Source organism: Leucoraja erinacea, chromosome 3, assembly GCF_028641065.1.
Source record: "Leucoraja erinacea ecotype New England chromosome 3, Leri_hhj_1, whole genome shotgun sequence".
Lineage (NCBI taxonomy): Eukaryota > Metazoa > Chordata > Chondrichthyes > Rajiformes > Rajidae > Leucoraja > Leucoraja erinaceus.
In genome coordinates, this window is record NC_073379.1 from 94166491 (window position 1) to 94185629 (window position 19139).

At 42.8% G+C, this 19139-nt stretch overlaps 1 protein-coding gene across 11 annotated transcripts in view; it reads left to right on the forward strand.

Moving 5' to 3' along the window:
- pja2 (praja ring finger ubiquitin ligase 2) overlaps positions 1-19139 on the forward strand; it is a 59265-nt gene that overhangs the window by 37052 nt on the left and 3074 nt on the right. For 9 of the 11 annotated variants that reach the window (XM_055633219.1, XM_055633218.1, XM_055633223.1 and 6 more), the window contains 5 exons: positions 2305-3361; positions 4196-4381; positions 6819-7022; positions 12583-12691; positions 14245-14359. In XM_055633219.1, the coding sequence (XP_055489194.1) occupies positions 2305-3361; positions 4196-4381; positions 6819-7022; positions 12583-12691; positions 14245-14359 (1671 nt within the window). The remainder of the gene's footprint in view (positions 1-2304; positions 3362-4195; positions 4382-6818; positions 7023-12582; positions 12692-14244; positions 14360-19139) is intronic. The other 2 variants (XM_055633221.1, XM_055633220.1) reach the window with 2 other exon arrangements.

Consider the following 19139-nt stretch of genomic DNA (forward strand, 5'->3'; position numbering starts at 1 on the left):
GAGAGGCATCGATAGGGTAGATTGTCAGTACCTTTTCTCCAGGGTGGAAATGTCCAACACCAGAGGCCATAGCTATACGGTAAGAGGGGGGCAATTTAATGGAGATGTGTGGAACAAGTTTTTTTTACACAGGACGATTGAGGCCAGGAATGCATTGCCAAGGGTGGCGGTGGAGGCAAATATTTAAGATGCATTTTGATAGGCACATAGAAGTACACGGAATATAGGTATATGGGTGATGTGCAGGCAGATAAAATTAGTTCTGCTAGGCATCATGTTCGGCACAAACATTGTGGGCTGAAGTGCCCCCTTCCTGTGTTGTACTGTTTTATGTTCTATAATTCTTCGAAAGATTTATAACAACATTCAGTAATATTAAACTTTTTTAATAGTTATGGGAAATATAGTTGAGTATTTGAAATAATTAGTCACTTGAGTACTCTAAAATGTAACATTTTATCCAAGCCAAGTGAAAGTTCATTACCATGTACAACATTAAACATGGATTTTTGGTTGCTAAGAAATCTTCAATGGGCTGGGAGTCGAATGGTTTTGAATGTGGGAGTAATTGGTAAAAGTGGTGCAATTTGTAAACCTGCACGGTCTACAGGAATGTTGTATGTCGAAGGTTGGCCATATAACATTTGGATCAAGTATTCGAACTTTAACATGTAAGCATCCAGCTTTCATGGTTTCTATGATCCCGTTAACCTTGCCAGGTTAATTGGAAATTTAATTATACTATTATTAGTACCTATTTATACGATTACTTAAAAACGAAAACAAAGATGAATTAAAATTGTGTTGGGATAGAAATAGGAGTAATATCCAGCCGTTCATCGGCCAGAAGAACTGCAAACTGACACCAACGAAGTTGTGAGGATTCTTGATTTTTCAAGTTTTACTATCAATTGCATTCAGCTGAGGACCTATTGGGGCTCTTTGTGATACCATATTAGTAACAAAATGCAATCTGAAAATGTGTTTATTCATAGGCTTTCCTGCTCCATTCAAGATTAAATATTATCCCACCACTCCTTATTTTATATTTTTGCCATTTGTAAGGCATCTAAGCAAATCTTTTGAAATTCCAAATATGCACAATTTTGTTCCTCCAAATCTATCTTGTTTGTTAGCATTTTCAAGTCTCTGAAACCATGTGAATACTTGACCATTCGTGGTCATTTTCTCTGTTCCTTCTTTCCATGTCAAGTACGTAGTATATAAATGAAGTACTCCCAGGCATAATCAGATAAAGTCATCTCTGCTATGTCCCGAAATGTATTATAGCCTCAAATTCAATTTTTTTTAAAAGCCTGATTTCACCATGAGTGGCAAAACTCTCAGCATTCAAAAGAATATGCTTGGAAATAGTCAACGCCCTAAACTAGTTTAGTTTATTTTTAGTTTTCTCTTTTTTCTTTTCTTTTTTTTAAAAATCTTTTTGTTTTTATATGTACAAGTTCTCTTTTAAACACTTAACTATATTTACATTGAGACCGGGAGGTCTATACTCAATGTGTATTTTGACACTGGACTCGTATTTAGGTTATACCTGTTATTATTGTAATCCTGATCCCTATGTATCAATATCATTGTTATGTTTATCATTATTTTTGTTGTTTTTTTGTTTTTGAAAAAAACTAATAAGATTTTAAAAGAAAGGAAATAGTCAACACAAGTAACAACATTTGGGTCAAGAGATATCTGAACAGCAGTGTATACGGCACTTTTTATTTAATTCAGTTCCCGTGGATCCATGCTATTTTAACTGAAAGGCAAACTATATTGTATTTGGTCCATGGCTGCTCGGAACTGATTTGAAACTATCAAAACTAATTTTGGGATGATCCTAGACAAATAGGGTAGATGACAAGTAACATTTTTGTACACACCACATTGGACCATTGGTACAGAAATGGGCATTGCTCGGAATGGCAACTTGCAGGCCACACAAAAACATACATGATGACACACAGTGGAAAGAGGCGTGCTGGTGTACCATCTATTGGACTTTTGGTCTGAATTATACACCCAGAACTATTATCTTTGTGGTATGGCATCTACCATGTAAAATTTAAGTTAATCCTAAACCTGAAAATTCAAGTGTTCCATCCCAGAGATATAGGGCAAAGGTTATTTAATATTTGTACAGTATTGCATTTTAACATAAAATGTTCTCTGATTATTTTAGCATTCATTTAAAACAAATCAAGTTGCCTCAGCATGTAATGGAGATTGTATTTTTTGAGGTCTATTTCAAAGTACATGAGATTAAAGTTTTTTTTCCTCCCTTCTTCATAGCTGCCAGTGGAATCTTATCAACAAATGAGTTGCTTTCACAATGCACTGGATATGACCAAACTATGGATGCCAAAAGAGATGTGGATTTTGAGCCTCAAAAGGAGAATAGATTTTTGTCATCACCTCTGAATCAAAGACTTTTTCAATGCGAGTCCAATGAATTTGTTTTACCTAGTGCTAAAGAACCATTAGGCAATTATTTAGATATCCAAAATACAGAAACCCCCAAGTGGTCGATTCCTAGTAATTTTTTTGAGACTACTTCCAGAAGTCAGGCTGGTATTGGTCTTGTAAAGATGGATTCATATGAACCAGAAAGCAGTGAAGGAGAGGATGAGGATTCAGCTACGCATTTGTCCTTACAAAAAGAAGGAAAACTTCAGAAAAGATTGGACACAATGCTTTCAGAGTTAGAAAAAGGTGTTGATTATCTTAATGGGCTACAGTCTTACCTCTCAGCAGTAATCCATGATGGTAGCAACCAGCAGATTGAGCCGCCATGTTCTGTGGCAATGGATACTTTGTCCAATGTGGACAATGCTGTTAAAGCACATCAAAGTGAATTGAAAGAGCATCAGAACACTTCACCAACATCAGAAAATGTGCAAGAAATTAATGGCTATGTCAGGATGGAGGAAATTAAAGAGAGAAGAGAAAGGAATCGTGATAAGAGATTGAGTGTTCAAACTGAAGGAAATATATTCTGTTGCATGACAGATCAACCAAGCTCCTCGGAAATGGTAGTAAGACCAAAAGTTAGAAAGGAGAGAACTGACACTCATTCCAAAAGGGATCTGCACTCGCCTGATGAGCTTTACGGCCATTGTGTGAAGGAAATGACGGGTAACATTGAATGTTGTGGATCAAATTTTGCCTTGTGGAATTGCATGGATAAAATCCATAACGATTCAAAAAGTAATTCTGAATATAATGTGAAAGGAACTACTGGCATTCATAAGGAACAGGCTACCAACGAACAAGAAAATCCTGGTAATACCATAGCAGAAAACAACTTCTGGGATGAATTTGAAAATGGTTGCAATATTGGGGAAGAGAGGTAAAAAAACATTTGATTCAATGCTTTGCTGAAGGAATGTTAGCTGATTTATGGACAATAGGTGCAGGAGTAGGCCATTCGGCTCTTCGAGCCAGCACCCCCATTCAATGTGATCATGGCTGATCATCCCCAATCAGTACCCTGTTCCTGCCTTTTCCCCATATCCCCTGACTCTGCTATTTTTAAGAGCCCTATCTAGTTCTCTCTTGAAAGTATCTAGAGAACCGGCCTCCACTGCCCTCTGAGGCAGAGTATTCCACAGACACACAACTCTCTGTGAGGAAAAAGTCTCGGTTCTAAATGGCTTACTCCTTATTCTTAACCTGTGGCCCCTGGTTCTGGACTCCCCCAACATCGGGAACATGTTTCCTGCCTCTAGCGTGTCCAAACCCTTAACAATCTTATACGTTTCAATGAGATGCCCTCTCATCCTTCTAAACTCCAAAGTGTACAAGCCCAGCTGCTCCATTCTCTCAGCATATGACAGTCCCGCCATCCCGGGAATTAACCTTGTCAACCTATGCTGCACCTCCTCAATAGCAAGAATGTCCTTAAATTTATAACTGCATTTGATCATTAATACATTTGCTGGGATACATTCCAGTATCTTCCAGATGGTGATGCCTAATCTTTGTACTATTGTTTAACGAATGGATTTAGAATTGTGATTTTGTCATTTGAAAATACAAAAAAAAAGTTACTTGTTTTAAAAACAGTGAAAGATACAAACTTTTGTTAACAAAATTAAAAATGAGCAATATATATTTGGCATGTAATTCAAGGCATTAATTTACTACTTTGTCTCTGTCCCCTCCCTGCATATGCACCCGAAAGAAGCAGCTCTTTAAGCAGTGGTGAGGAGTGGTCAGCAATATGGACCTCTGATTTTGTCTTAGAAAAAATGCACTCCAGTGATGAAAGCTGGGAAACCTTATCAGGAGTTGAAGAACAGCCAACTGAACCAAACAGCATTAGTAGCAGCTTGGATGAAGAAGCCTTAAAGCATTGCTTTACTGTAGGGTATGTAAAACAGTTATCTTTTCTGCTATTCAATTCTACCTTTTCAGAAATGAAAGTTAATACTTACTAGACTAAGTGGGACCCGTTGGGTCCCTGACACACAGGTGGCTTGGTCCCCCAACGCAATATTCCACCACTCACCCATAGCCCCCAACTTCACATGTGCAGCTCATTTCCCCTCATCTCTAGCACTCTCTCCACCCTCCCTCTTCTTTCCCCTCTCCTCCCCTCGCCTCTCTCTCCCTCTCCTTTCCCTTACCCCCAGTCACTCCCTCCATAACTCCTCTCCCTTCCCTACCCCACTCCTATCCCCCACCTCCCCCATTCCTCACCTCCCCCCCCCCCCCCCCCCCCCACTATCCCTCATCATCTCCCCCACTAACCCTCCTCATCTCCCTCACTATTCCTCTTCACCTCTCCAATGCTCTCCTCTCCCTCCTCACCTCCTCCCTATTTTCCCTCTCTTCCTGGCATCCCCCAATCCCTCCCTCACCTCTCCTTTCCCCTACCCTCAGTCACTCCATCCCTCCTCCCCCCTCCTCACTCTCTATCCCCTCTCCTCCCCCACTCTCCCTCCCCAGGATCTTGAGGTTACCGCTCCTCTACCTTCTTGCATGCCCCGGAGTAGCATCAGCCGTCGGCACAGATCCTCGGCTCGGTCTGGAAGTACCAGCAGCTGGGGCGAGGTGGTGGGGGCGAAGTGGTGGGAGAGAGCTTGGAGAAAAGATGGGGGAAAGAGCTATTGGGGAGAGGGGGAGTATCGCGAGGGAGGTGGGCAGGAGCCAACGAGGGGGACCAGAGGGGAAGAGACTGGAGCTGCGGGGCGTTGTGATGGCGGTGCATTTGGGACTCACAGTGGGTGCTGGACGCTCTCCTCCACTGGGATCACATTTTCCGTTTGGCAACATCTCCCACGCTGGTCCACTTCCAGCCCCTCTGGTTGGTGACCTCCGCCGGCCATCCTCGGCTCCAGTAAAGACGCGATGGCGCAGGAAGGGGCGGACCGTGCCCCGGTGTGACTGGAAAAGAGACCAATCTGCACGGCACTGACTGGCAGGAGAGGAGCAGGCATGATATTCTTCCGATTTAATTCGGAATTCCGATTTTTGTTTTGCCGTCCAATCAGCCTCTGTCGCTAAGGGTGTTCTGTCCAATCACATAATGCTCTCCGTACTGGTCACTTGGGATGAGAATGGGTACTGGTGATGAGATGGAGGTGATGGAAATGTCGAATAATGTGTTGGATATGGGGACCATTAGGGTGAAAGATGAAAACTAGTGTGGAAAAAAAACTTGAGTGTTTAATTGTCCTAGGTACCAAGAATAGAATTAAGAAATTTCTTGCTGCAGCTTAACTTGTCCGTAAATGCAATAACATAGCGATGGTGTACATCAATCAAAAGTAACATGAATTAATAACCATAATACTAGGTAACCATAATAATAGTGCAAAATCCGAAGTCTGTAGTGCAACCAAAGACACAGAACATAAGTTCAGAGTGGCTCAGAACCCTGTGGCACGCCACTGGTCACAAGCCTCCAATCTGAATAGCAACCCTCCACTACCACCCTCTGATTCCTACTATCATTCCAATTTTGTATCCAATTTGTCACCATACCCTGGATGCCATGTGATCTTGCCTTCCGCATTAGATAACTGTGCGGGACTTTATAAAAGGATTTGCTCACGTCCATGTAGACAACCTCTACTACCTTCCCTCGTCAGTCCTCATTGTCGCCTCTTCAAAAAGTCCCAAAGCAAAATGGTGAGTGATGGTTACCCTGCACTAAGCCATGCTACTATCCTTATTCAGTCCTAGAAGTCCTTTCCCTCAGAATCTGTACCTATAACATTCCCAAAGCTGATGTCGGGCTTACCAGCGTATAGTTCCCTGACTTAACCATGCAGTCGCAAAATAAAAGCATAACATTAGACACCCTCCAGTTTTCTGGTAACTCACTTGTGACAAAAGATGATGCAGATATCTTTGCCATGGCCCCAGTAATTCATCCCCCAGCTTCCTAAAGTTTCAAGATATATTTGATCAAGTTCTGGAAATGTATCCACCCTAACATGCTAAAAGACCACTCGCACCTCCTGTTTGGCAATGCAGATATATTCCAAGACATCGCTATTAACTTGTCTTAAATCCTTAGGTTCCATGATCTTCTCCAAGTTAAATGCAGATGGGAAGTATTAATTTAAGATAGCTCCATACTTGTGTGACTACATTGATTTATCGTGCTGATGAATTTGGAGAATTTTGTATTAACAGTGTACTGAGGCTGTACTGTTCTATGTTTTATGTTGTAAAGGCATCTGGCACTAAGGAAATTCCTGTTAATATTAGGCTGAAGGGCCTGTTCCTGTGCGGCACTGTTCTATCTTTTTTGCCTCCTCTTTCTGTTCATGTTCTTAAACTTTATTTTATTTCAGCAGAGAACCAACCTCTTTGGAGGAAGGAGAGATTCCCTGGGTGGCATTTAATGAAGAAAGCGATAGCACTAGTAGCAGCAGCAGCAGCACTGATGAGACTGAAGGGCTCGGTCAACTTGGGCATTCAGGACTTTTAATTCTGAATGATAGTAACAATTTTGAAGATGATTCCAGCGTAAGTGAAGACTTGGATATGGAATGGAGGTTGGTGATTTTTTAAAAATATTTTTATTGCTATCTTATGCAGCTGGTTTGTGTATGTGAAGATTTTCTCAGGTTCACATATAATCTGACATCACATCGTTAAGCTCCAGGAATGTACAGCATGGAAACAGGCCATTCGGCCCACCCTGAATATGCTGACCAAGTTGGCATATTGGGCTAGTCCCATTAGGTTGCATGCCACCCATCGCCCTCTAAACCTTTCCTATCCATATATCTTGGAAAGATAGCCAGGGAGAAGTTAAGTAGTATGGTAAAACTGATGGGCTGAAGTGTGTTTATTTCAATGCAATGAGTGCATATAGCAAATGAACAGAGCCTTGACGTTGTGGTCATTAACAAGACTTGGTTGTGAGAGGAGCACAACTGGCAGGCCAATGTTTCAGAGTTTTGATATTACAAATGTGTTTGAGAGGGAGATAAAGGAGGTGGAGGAGTTATTCTTCTAATTGAGGAGAATGTCATGATGGCACTCGTAGGACACACTGGAGGATTTATCCGCTGTGGGAATGTGGGTAGAGCTCAAAGATAAGAAGGGCGCAATCAATCAATGAGGATTGTACTACAGACTCCCCTGTTGCCAGTGGGAGATAGTGAAACAGATATGTAAAGACATTACGGAAAGATGAAAAAATAAGAGGGTCGTCATGGACTACTTTAACTTCCACAATATTGACCAGGACTTACATGGGGTAAAGTCTTAGATGGGGAAGAATTTGTTAAGTGTATCCTATAGGAGAGTATCTTTGAACCACCTAATAGGAGGTTATCAGAGAGACTGCGAGTACTAAAAGCTGGACCTAAAAACTTACTGCTCAGTGTTCAGTCAGAATTTGTGGAGTTAAAGGAACAGTCAACCTTTTATGTCGAGGCCCTCCATCATTCCTGAGAATGCAGAGGGGAGATAGCAGTATAAAGAGGTGAGATGGATGTGTGAGACAGTTGCTGGCAGGCGGTAGTTGGAACCAGATGATGGGACCAGGTGGGGGAGGTGAATGCAACTGGGTGATGTGGTGGTGAAGGGGAAGAGACAAGATTGGAGGAGGTTTTATTTGACTCTTTGTCTGGTCTGGTTAGAGTTGTTTGGGTCCCTGGATGATGGAGGGGACGGGGCTACAAGGACAAGTGTTCCACCTCCTACGGTTGTAGGAGAAAGAGTCAGTGATGGGGTGGTTGGGTAAGGACAAGTGAAGTTGGGAGTCACGGCTAGAGTGGTACTTGCAGAAATAGGTGGGGTGAGGATGGGGAGATGTGACTGATGGGGACTGAATTATAGGGAGATGTTGGGCAGCCTAGGCCTTTTTTCCATAGAACGTAGGAGACTGAAGGGTGGTCTTGGTGAAGTGTGTAAAATCATGAGAGGAATCATGAGGCTGCATGGATGAACTACAACAATTGTTCATCCCAGTTTGGCAAAATAATAAATCAGGGAAGGTAGTGCATCCGTGGATAACAAGGGAAATCAGGGATAGTATCAAAACAAAAGATGAAGCGTGCAAATTAGCCAGAAAAAGTAGCCTACCAGAGGACTGGGAGAAATTCAGTCCAGCAGGGAAGGACAAAGGGCTTAATTAGGAAAGGGAAAATAGATTATGAAAGAAAACTGGCAGGGAACATAAAAACTGACCGCAAAAGTTTTTATAGATATGTGAAGAGAAAAAGATTAGTTAAAACAAATGTAGGTCCCTTGCAGTCAGAAACAGGTGAATTGATCATGGGGAACAAGTACATGGCAGACCAATTGAATAACTACTTTGGTTCTGTTTTCACCAAGGAAGACATAAATAATCTGCCGGAAATAGCAGGGGACCGCGGGTCAAATGAGATGGAGGTTGTCTCTGTACTGTACACTGACAATGACAATTAAAATTGAATCTGAATCTGAATCTGATCTGAGTGAAATCCAGGTTAGCCGGGAAGTGGTGTTAGGTAAATTGAACGGATTAAAGACCGATAAATCCCTAGGGCCAGATAGGCTGCACCCCAGAGTACTTAAGGAAGTAGCCCCAGAAATAGTGGATGCATTAGTGGTAATTTTTTCAGAACTCCTCGGATTCTGGAGTAGTTCCTGAGGATTTGAGGGTAGCTAATGTAACCCCACTTTTTAAAAAGGGAGGGAGAGAGAACTACAGACCAGTTAGTCTAACATCGGTAGTGGGAAAACTGCTAGAATCAGTTATTAAAGATGGGATAGCAGCACATTTGGAAAGTGGTGAAATCATTGGACAAAGTCAGTATGGATTTACGATTTACGAAAGGTAAATTATGTCTGACAAATCTTATAGAATTTTTCGAGGATGTAACTAGTAGGTCCCACATAAGAGATTAGTATACAAACTTAAAGCACACTGTATTGGAGGTTCAATATTGATGTGGATGGAGAACTGGCTGGCAAACAGGAAGCAAAGAGTAGGAGTAAAAAGGTCCTTTTCAGAATGGCAGGCAGTGACTAGTGGGGTACCGCAAGGCTCAGTGCTGGGACCCCAGCTATTTACAATATATATTAATGATTTGGACGAGGGAATTTAATGCAATATCTCCAAGTTTGCAGATGACACTAATCTGGGGGGCAGTGAGGAGGATGCTAGGAGGCTGCAAAGTGACTTGGATAGGCTGGGTGAGTGGGCAAATGCATGGCAGATGCAGTATAATGTGGATAAATGTGAGGTTATCCACTGGTGGCAAAAACAGGAAAGCAGACTATTATCTAAATGGTGGCCGATTAGGAAAAGGGGAGATGCAACGAGACCTGGGTGTCATGGTACACCAGTCATTGAAAGTAGGCATGCAGGTGCAGCAGGCAGTGAAGAAAGTGAATGGTATGTTAGCATTCATAGCAAAAGGATTTGAGTATAGGAGCAGGGAGGTTCTACTGCAGTTGTACAGGGTCTTGGTGAGACCACACTTGGAGTATTGCATACAGTTTTGGTCTCCTAATCTGAGGAAAGACATTCTTGCCATAGAGGGAGTACAGAGAAGGTTCACCAGACTGATTCCTGAGATGTCAGGACTTTCAAAGACTGGATAGACTCGGCTTGTACTCGCTAGAATTTAGAAGATTGAGGGGGGATCTTACAGAAACTTACAAAATTCTTAAGGGGTTGGACCGGCTAGATGCAGGAAGATTGTTCCCGATGTTGGGGAAGTCCAGAACAAGGGGTCACAGTTTAAGGATAAGAGGGAAATCTTTTAGGACCGAGATGAGGAAAACATTTTTCACACAGAGTTGTGAATCTCTGGAATTCTCTGCCACAGAAGGTAGTTGAGGCCAGTTCATTGGCTATATTTAAGAGGGAGTTAGATGTGGCCCTTGTGGCTAAAGGGATCAGGGGGTATGGAGAGAAGGCAGGTACAGGATACTGAGTTGGATGATCAGCCATGATCATATTGAATGGTGGTGCAGGCTCGAAGGGCCGAATGGCCTACTCCTGCACCTATTTTCTATGAATAGATAGGGTGAATGCACAGACTTTTTCCAAGGATAGGGAAATAAACAATCAAGATCAGAGGGGATAGGTTTAAAGTAAGAGGAGTAAGATAGGAACCTGAGGGGCAATTAATATTTTGGCACACGGTGTAAAACCAAAGAAAGCTAGATTCAGATTCAGGTGCATTCCTTTGATTTCTTATAGATTTTGACAGTGAGATAGATGGGCTATTGAGGCTTCATGGAAACCTTATTTGCTATCCAATATAATGATTGTAAAATCAGGTTTAATTTTGATTGGTTCTTTGCTTTAATGCATAGTTTATTGTTTACCTAGTAATTCCATTGCCATTTAAGCTACTTGATATTCTTGAAGGTAGACTGAAAAGCTGGAGAAACTCAGCGGGTGAGGCAGCATCTATGGAGCGAAGGAATAGGCGACGTTTCGGGTCGAGACTTCTTCAGACATGTCGGAGTTTGGGGGGGGGGGGGGGGAAAAAGAAAGGAACAGGTGGAGACAGTGGGCTGTGGGAGAGCTGGGAAGGGGAGGGGAAGCAGGGAGAAAGCAAGGACTACCTGAAATTGGAGAAGTCAATGTTCATACTGCTGGGGTGTAAACTACCCAAGCGAAATATGAGGTGCTGTTCCTCCAATTTGAGCTGGGACCTTTGAGCCATGGAGGAAGCCCTGGACTGAAAGGTCGGATTCGAAATGGGAGGGGAAGTTGAAGTGCTGAGCCACCGGAAGATCAGGTTGGTTATTGCGAACTGAGCGGAGGTGTTGGGCGAAGCGATCACCAAGCCTGTGCTTGGTCTCATCGATGTAGAGACGCCTGGATCAGCGGATGCAATAGATGAGGTTGGAGGAGGTGCAGGTGAACCTCTGCCTCATTGGGAAAGACTGCTTCGGTCCTTGGATGGAGTTGAGGGGGGAGGTAAAGCGACAGGTGTAGCATTTCCTGCGGTTGCAAGGGAAAGTACCAGGGGAGGGGGTGGTTTGGTTAGGAAGGGACCATTTGACCAGATAAGTTCAAAGGCCAAAGAGTCAAAATGAACTTTTCTATTGATTTCTCATTTCTTCCTTTGTGCTATTTTTTGATCAGTTGGAAATGGATTGCATTCAAACTTTGCTATTCGGGAGCTATGTCAACTGCTAAACCACATTGTAATATTGTTTTTGATATGGCCAAATGCCAACTGAGCAGTTTGTTAAGTACAAAAGAAAGAAATTGGAAGGGTACATGTGTGAAGAACAAATAACCAATGTAGTCCTGTCAGGCCAAAATTAATTGTGTCCTGTATGATTGCTTGACATAACCCAGATTTTCAATTAGCTCATGAGGCCACCATTTTATGGTCCCCTGGAAAAATGGTGAGAGTTAACTACCTATCTGTGAATTACCCAAATTCTGTATGTGCATATTCCACTTGAAGCTGTCCAGGTGCTACACAAAAACAGGAAATGAGTACTGGTGCAAATTCGTACATCTCATCTCCAGGTGATACTAATCGAAGTCGGTGCCACTTTTCTGTGATATTCTTCTGTGATAGCCGCCATAATGACACTTTTACCTCCATATTCAAGAACAAGAATTTCAGAACATGATGTTCCCTTGTCTAGTTCACCAAATAAATTGTCTTATCACAACCCTAAAGATATATATTTAATTTTCTTGTCTGCAATGGATGATGCTTCTGAACTGCGATACAAATTAACACATTCCAGAATTTACATCACTACAGTTTAGATGGGTGCACTAATGTTTTTCTTGCTTTCTGCAGTTTCCAATTCCTGCAGACCAGAAATCGACTGTTAGCTTCCAGAAAACCAGAATGACTGGATTTTGAATGTGTATTGCAAAACAAAATACTGATGTATATTCTGTTTTATAGAAACACTTTTAAATGAAGCAATTTGTTTCTTTCCGACAACTGCTTGTGATTCGCAAAATATTTGATTATTTTTTTTTTAAATTCCTTTTGCTGGAAAAGGTTTTTTTAAACTTCTAGAGCAGGAAAAATTATTGACCTTACTGTTAATTTTTGAAGTATGAAGGCCCCAAACTTAATATTCTTTTTAAATGTTGGCTAAATTATTTTGTGTTGCTTATTTCAGATTGCTGGATGAACTTGGTGAAGGGCTTGCAGCTCAAGCGATATCATCCGTTGATCCACAGCTCCTTACATTCATGGCTCTAGAAGAGCGATTGGCTCAAGCAATGGAGGTGGTAAACCTTTAATTCATTTTATGAATCCCATAAATGTCTAAATGAATACACTTTTTATATTAGACAATAGATAATAGGTGCAGGACTAGGCCATTCGGCCCATCGAGCCAGCACCGCCATTCAATGTAATCATGGTTGATCATCCCCAATCAGTACCCCATTCCTACCTTCTCCCCATATCCCCTGACTCCGCTATTTTTAAGAGCCCTATCTAGCTCTCTCTTGAAAGCATCCGGAGAACCTGCCTCCACCGCCCTCTGACGCAGAGAATTCCACAGACTCGCCACTCTCTGTGAGAAAAAGTGTTTCCTCATCTCTGTTCTAAATGGCTTACTCCTTATTCTTAAACTGTGGCCCCTGGTCCTGGAACCTCCCAACATCGGGAACATGTTTCCTGCCTCTAGCGTGTCCAAACCCTTAGCAATCTTATATGTTTCAATGAGATATCCTCTCATCCTTCTAAACTCCACAATGTACAAGCCCAGCTGCTCCATTCTCTCAGCATATTCTATCATTATATATTTTATTCTGCCTTTGTATTATGAGTCCTGGAAATAACATTATCATTGTCACATTTACATTCAAAATGTTTTTCTCAATAATGGTGATGCGTGCTAATGGAGCAATATAAAGTTACATTTAAGCAGAAGAAATGTTTATTGTGGTCCTTGCCCTTTTAATTCAGAGTATTGAACAAATCCAGTTTCATCAAATTAACAAGGCATTTCTAAAATAATGGAATTGTATTGATGTCATCTTTCATGTCTTTGTGGTAACATCCTTATGATATTTGAGTTTATGATTAGACTTGGATTTGGGAAGAGTACTCATCGGCACCTACATCTAATCTCTGTATATGTTGTGCTTGTTTTAACAATCCTTGCAACAACGATTTATTTATTTATTTATTTATTGGCAGTACAGTAACTTACATTAATACACATCACATATATCTTATTACATTATGTTGTACCACTTCATTTTTTGAGCTTTAAAAAAGATAGAAATAAAAGAAGTAAGGAAAGTAAGCAAGAATCGTGAAGGTGCAAGAAAGTGTTGGGAGAAGAAAGCCCCTTAGGGAATGAATTAGAAAAGGAAGTAAAGAAAAGAAATAAGACCCTAGAAAGAAAAGAAAAAAAGAAGGAAGGAAAAACAATCGCTCTATTATAACACAAAACTCCGCAAAAAAGGATATACCAACCGTGTTTTTATTTTAAATTTATTTTATACCCCCCGTTACCAGATCCTGGTACCCTTTATATTTTAACTTACTATTGCACCTTATGCTTGTAATAGTTCCGTAAATGCCGACCACGTCTTTTGGAAGTGATCTGCTCTGCCTGCTAGGAGGAGTCTCATCTCTTCCAAGTGTAGTGTAGCAACAACGATATTTAAACATTAATCAATATCAGGACCACTTAAAAATGGGTTTAAGTATGTATGTATGATTTGAAGGATGGATGAAATAAATTGTGACAATTGTGTCTCAAAATTAAGACATTCAGTGAAATATATGTAAAGTAACCGACTTAAAATGTGTTTATTTGAAGGCTGCTTTGGCACATCTGGAGTCTCTGGCCATAGACGGGGAACAGGCTCCACCTCCAGCTCCCAAGGAAACAATTGAATGCTTACCACAAGTTCCAATCACTGAAGACCATAATGGTAGGTCACATATGTATGTTTGTTTAATTATTGAATGCTTTAACCACATTCTGACACTCTTGAGTCATTGAAAACATTCAGTGAGAATTTTCTTGATGCTTTTGCTCCATTTTGGAATTATAACTGATCATTGCAGCATAAAGTTTTTAATAAGAGGCTGCAAATGTCTACCTTGAGCAAAATTGATCACAAGAGCAAAAAAAAAATCCCAAATCATGTCCCTTCATGGAGACTGAATTAGTTGAACCTGAAAGGTGGTGTAGCAATAGGCTTTTGTTTGTTAGAGTATAACTTGCAAATAAAGAAAGAGTTGGTATGGGACTGTCACAAGCAGCTGGGTTGAAGAGTATCTCTGGAGTTGTTTCGGGAACTAAGGAACATACTGAAGAATGAAATATAGAGGGCAAAAATGGGTAGGAGGTAGTGCAGGCAGGAAAAGAGGGAGAGAATAGGGTCCCTCAGAAACCAAAGCTGTCATCTCTGAAACCGCAGGAGATGGGCAATGTCCTGAATGAGTATTCTCTTCTGTTTTTATCGTGGGAAAGGACATGAAGACTGGGCAACTTGGGACTGTTAATAGAGATGTCTTGAGGACAGTCCGTATTGCAGTTGAGGAGCTGCTGGATGTCCCAAGGCATAGGAAGGCTATAAATCTCCCGGGTCTGATCAAATGTATCCGAGCATACTGGGAAGCGAAAGAAGATACCTAGGATACTTGGAAGCTAAAGAAGAAATTGCAGGTGCCCTGGCTGAGATATATAAATCATTATTAGACAAAAGCAAAGTGCCAGAAAACGAGGCCAGCAACATAATCGCACCCTGGCCACTTCCTCTTCCTCTTCCATCAGGCCTAAGGTATCAGATTCCGATTCAATTTTAATTGTCATTGTCAGTGTACAGAGACAACGAAATGCATTTAGCATCTCCCTGGAAGAGCGACATAGCAAATGATTTGAATAAATAATAATAAGTGTCCCGGGGGGGGGGGTGGTGATTGGCAGTCACTGAGGTACGTTGTTGAGTAGAGTGACAGCCGCCGGGAAGAAGCTGTTCCTCGACCTGCTGGTTCAGCAACGGAGAGACCTGTAGCGCCTCCCGGATGGTAGGAGGGTAAACAGTCCATGGTTGGGGTGAGAGCAGTCCTTAGCGATGCTGAGCGCCCTCCGCAGACAGCGCTTGCTTTGGACAGACTCAATGGAGGGGAGCGAGGAACCGGTGATGCGTTGGGCAATTTTCACCACCCTCTGCAATGCCTTCCGGTCGGAGACAGAGCAGTTGCCATACCATACTGTGATGCAGTTGGTAAGGATGCTCTCGATGGTGCAGCGGTAGAAGTTCGCCAGGATCTGAGGAGATAGATGGACCTTCTTCAGTCTCCTCAGGAAGAAGAGACGCTGGTGAGCCTTCTTGACCAGAGTTGAGGTATTGTGGGTCCAAGAGAGGTCATCGGAGATGTTAACTCCCAGGAACCTGAAGCTAGAAACACGTTCCACCTCCGTCCCGTTAATGTGGATGGGGGTGTGCGTGCCGCCTCTGGACTTCCTGAAGTCTACAATGAGCTCCTTGGTCTTCTTGGAGTTAAGGGCCAAGTTGTTGTCAGCGCACCATGCTGCTAAGTGCTGGACCTCCTCCCTGTAGGCCAACTCATCGTTGTTGCTGATGAGGCCAATCACCGTTGTATCATCTGCATACTTGATGATGGTGTTAGTACCATGTACAGGTGTGCAGTCATAGGTGAAGAGGGAGTAGAGGAGGGGGCTCAGCACACAGCCCTGTGGAACGCCGGTGTTCAGGGTGAGGGTTGAAGAGGTGTGCTTGTCTAACCTAACAGACTGGGGTCTGTTGGTTAGAAAGTCCAGTATCCAGTTGCAGAGGGAGGGGTCGATGCCCAGGTTACTGAGTTTGGTGATCAGTTTTGATGGTATAATGGTGTTGAATGCTGAGCTGTAATCGATGAACAGCATTCTTATGTAAGTGTCTCTGTTGTCGAGGTGGGAGAGGGCGGAGTGAAGTGCCGTTGAGATGGCATCCTCCGTACTCCTGTTCTTGCGATAGGCAAACTGATAGGGGTCCAGTGTGGGGGGTAGGCAGCTTTTGAGGTGTGCCAGGACCAGCCTCTCGAAGCACATGGTGATGATGGGGGTAAGTGCAACTGGGCGGAAGTCGTTGAGGCTTGCCGCAGTGGAGTGTTTTGGCACTGGCACGATGGAGGTGGTTTTAAGGCAAGTGGGGACAACTGCTTGGGCAAGTGACAGGTTGAAGATGTCAGTCCAGACGTCTGTCAGCTGCGCAGCACAGGCACTGAGCACGCGCCCGGGGATGCCGTCAGGGCCAGCAGCTTTACGTGCATTAGTCCTACTCAGTGCCACGTATACGTCGTAGGGGGTGAGTGTGAGGGGTTGGTGATCGGCAGGTAGCACAGCCTTGATGGCTGTCTCTAGATTGTCCCTGTCGAAGCGGCCATAGAAGTGATTAAGCTCCTCAAGGAAGGAGGCGTCGCTGGATGTGGGGGTGATGTTGGAGGGTCTGTAGTCCGTGATGGCCTGGATGCCTTGCCACATGCGCCGAGGGTCGGAGTTGTTGTTGAAGTGCTCCTCAATCCTGAGCTTATGGCAGTGCTTGGCCTTCCTGATGCCCCTCTTCAGGTTAGCCCTGGCTGAACTGTAGGCTCGAGCATTGCCTGACCTGAAAGCGGTGTCCCGTGCTTTCAGCAGTAGCCTGACCTCGCTGTTCATCCATGGCTTCTGATTCGGGTATATGGTCACCTGTTTGAGGGAGGTGACATTATTGATGGTTTATAAAGTCCAGAACAGAGGATTTGTAGGAATCAATGTCCGTGTGGGAGTCAAGGGTAGCCTGGGCTGCAAACGCCTTCCAGTCAGTGTTTCCAAAACACTGCTGAAGTGTGAAGTCCGCTTCCTCTGACCAGACATTAACTGTCCTCACAGTTGGTTTAACCCGTCTGATGAGTGGGGAGTACTTAGGGAGCAGGAACAATGAGACGTGATCAGACTGACCAAGGTGGGGGAGGGGGGGACGGTTTTGTATGCTTTAGCCATGTTAGTGTAGACTTTGTCCAGTGTCTTGTCTACTCTAGTGGGGAAGGATACATGTTGGTGGAATTTGGGGAGTACAGTCTTCAGGTTGGAGTGATTGAAGTCACCCGCAACAATGAAGGCTGCCTCGGGGTTGTGAGTGTTGATTGCTAATGGCAGTATGCAGCTCTTTCATTGCAAGCTTGGCATTAGCATCGGGAGGGATATAGGCTGCAGTCACAACAGTGGAGGTGAACTCTCTGGGCAGATAGAACGGTCTGCATCTAACCAAGAGGAATTCAAGGTTAGCTGAGCAGTGACTCTCGATGATGGTAGAGTCCGTGCGCCATGCTTTATTTACATAAATGCACAGACCCCCACCTCTGGTCTTACCGGAGTCTGTTGTCCTATCCGCTCGGAGTAAATTACGCCCCGTCAGCTTTCTTATCCCATTGCTTCCATATGGCTGATTCAGGACAGATTATTGGTGATATTACAGTTGTACAAGAGGTGGGTGATGCTACATTTGAAGTATTATGTTCAGTTTTGATCACAATGCTATAGGAGGATGTTGTTAGCTGGAAATAGTGCTGGAAAGAGTATCAGGATATTGCCAGGACTCAAGGGCCTGAGCTATAGGGAAAGGTTGGGCAGGCTATGACTTTATTCCTTAGATCGCTGGAGGCTGACGGGTGATCTTATCGAGGTGTTTAAAAATCATGAGAGGAATAGATAGGGTAAATGCGCAGAATCCTTTACCCAGAGTAGGGGAATCAAGAACCAGAGGAAGATAGCTTAAGGTGAAGGATGGGAAAGATTTAATAGGAACCTGAAGGGCAACCTTTTCACACAGAGGACAATGGGTTTATGCAAGAATTGCCACAGGAGGTAATTGAGGCAGATACTATTAACAATGTTTAAAATACATTTGGACAGGAGGATAGGAGAGGGTTAGTGGGATATGGGCCAAATGTGAGCAGGTGGGACTGGTGTAGATTGGGCATCTCGGTCAGCATGGACAAGTTTGGTCGAAGGGCATGCATCGGCCGTATGACTCTATAACTGCTTTTCTATTGTGAGGACCTGGCCTCGGAACTGTTCGATTTATTATCCTCTCATTATTGAAGCACATTAGAAAATAAGGTTGATATTTTAACTTGTTATGTGTGAGTAATAATGGGAAGGGGCACCTTTCGAGTCATCTCGAGTTGTCCTTCATTATTGGTGTAAATATTATGGGCTAAACACCACTAAACGTTATTCCCTTATCAAGTTTCTATATACTGTAAATGAATTGATTGTAATCATGTATTATCTTTCTGCTGACTGGTTAACACTCAACAAAAACTTTTCACTGTACCTCAAACTAAACTTTAATGCTTTGACTACTTTTGCGTGTTTTGGTTGCAACGGCAGTATCTGAAAGAAGTGTATTTTACATTATACTTAAGATACTGCAGTATGCCTATTCTTGTACATTGGTGGCAGCAGGGAATGGAAATGCTGTTGAATTGCCATTGGATGAATCTAATATTATTTACAGATCTCTAGTAGCAAATCCAAAAGCAATAAAAGGTCACAAGGACCTACAGATCCTGACTCGGTTGATTTTTACTGAAAATGTATGACAATTTATTACTTGCCTTGCCCCTTTCTAAAATGGGTGGGATTGTATAATTGAGTTACAAATGCCAAATTGCAGTTGTGTGCACAAATCGCCTGTATTTGTATCTTGTGAAAATGAA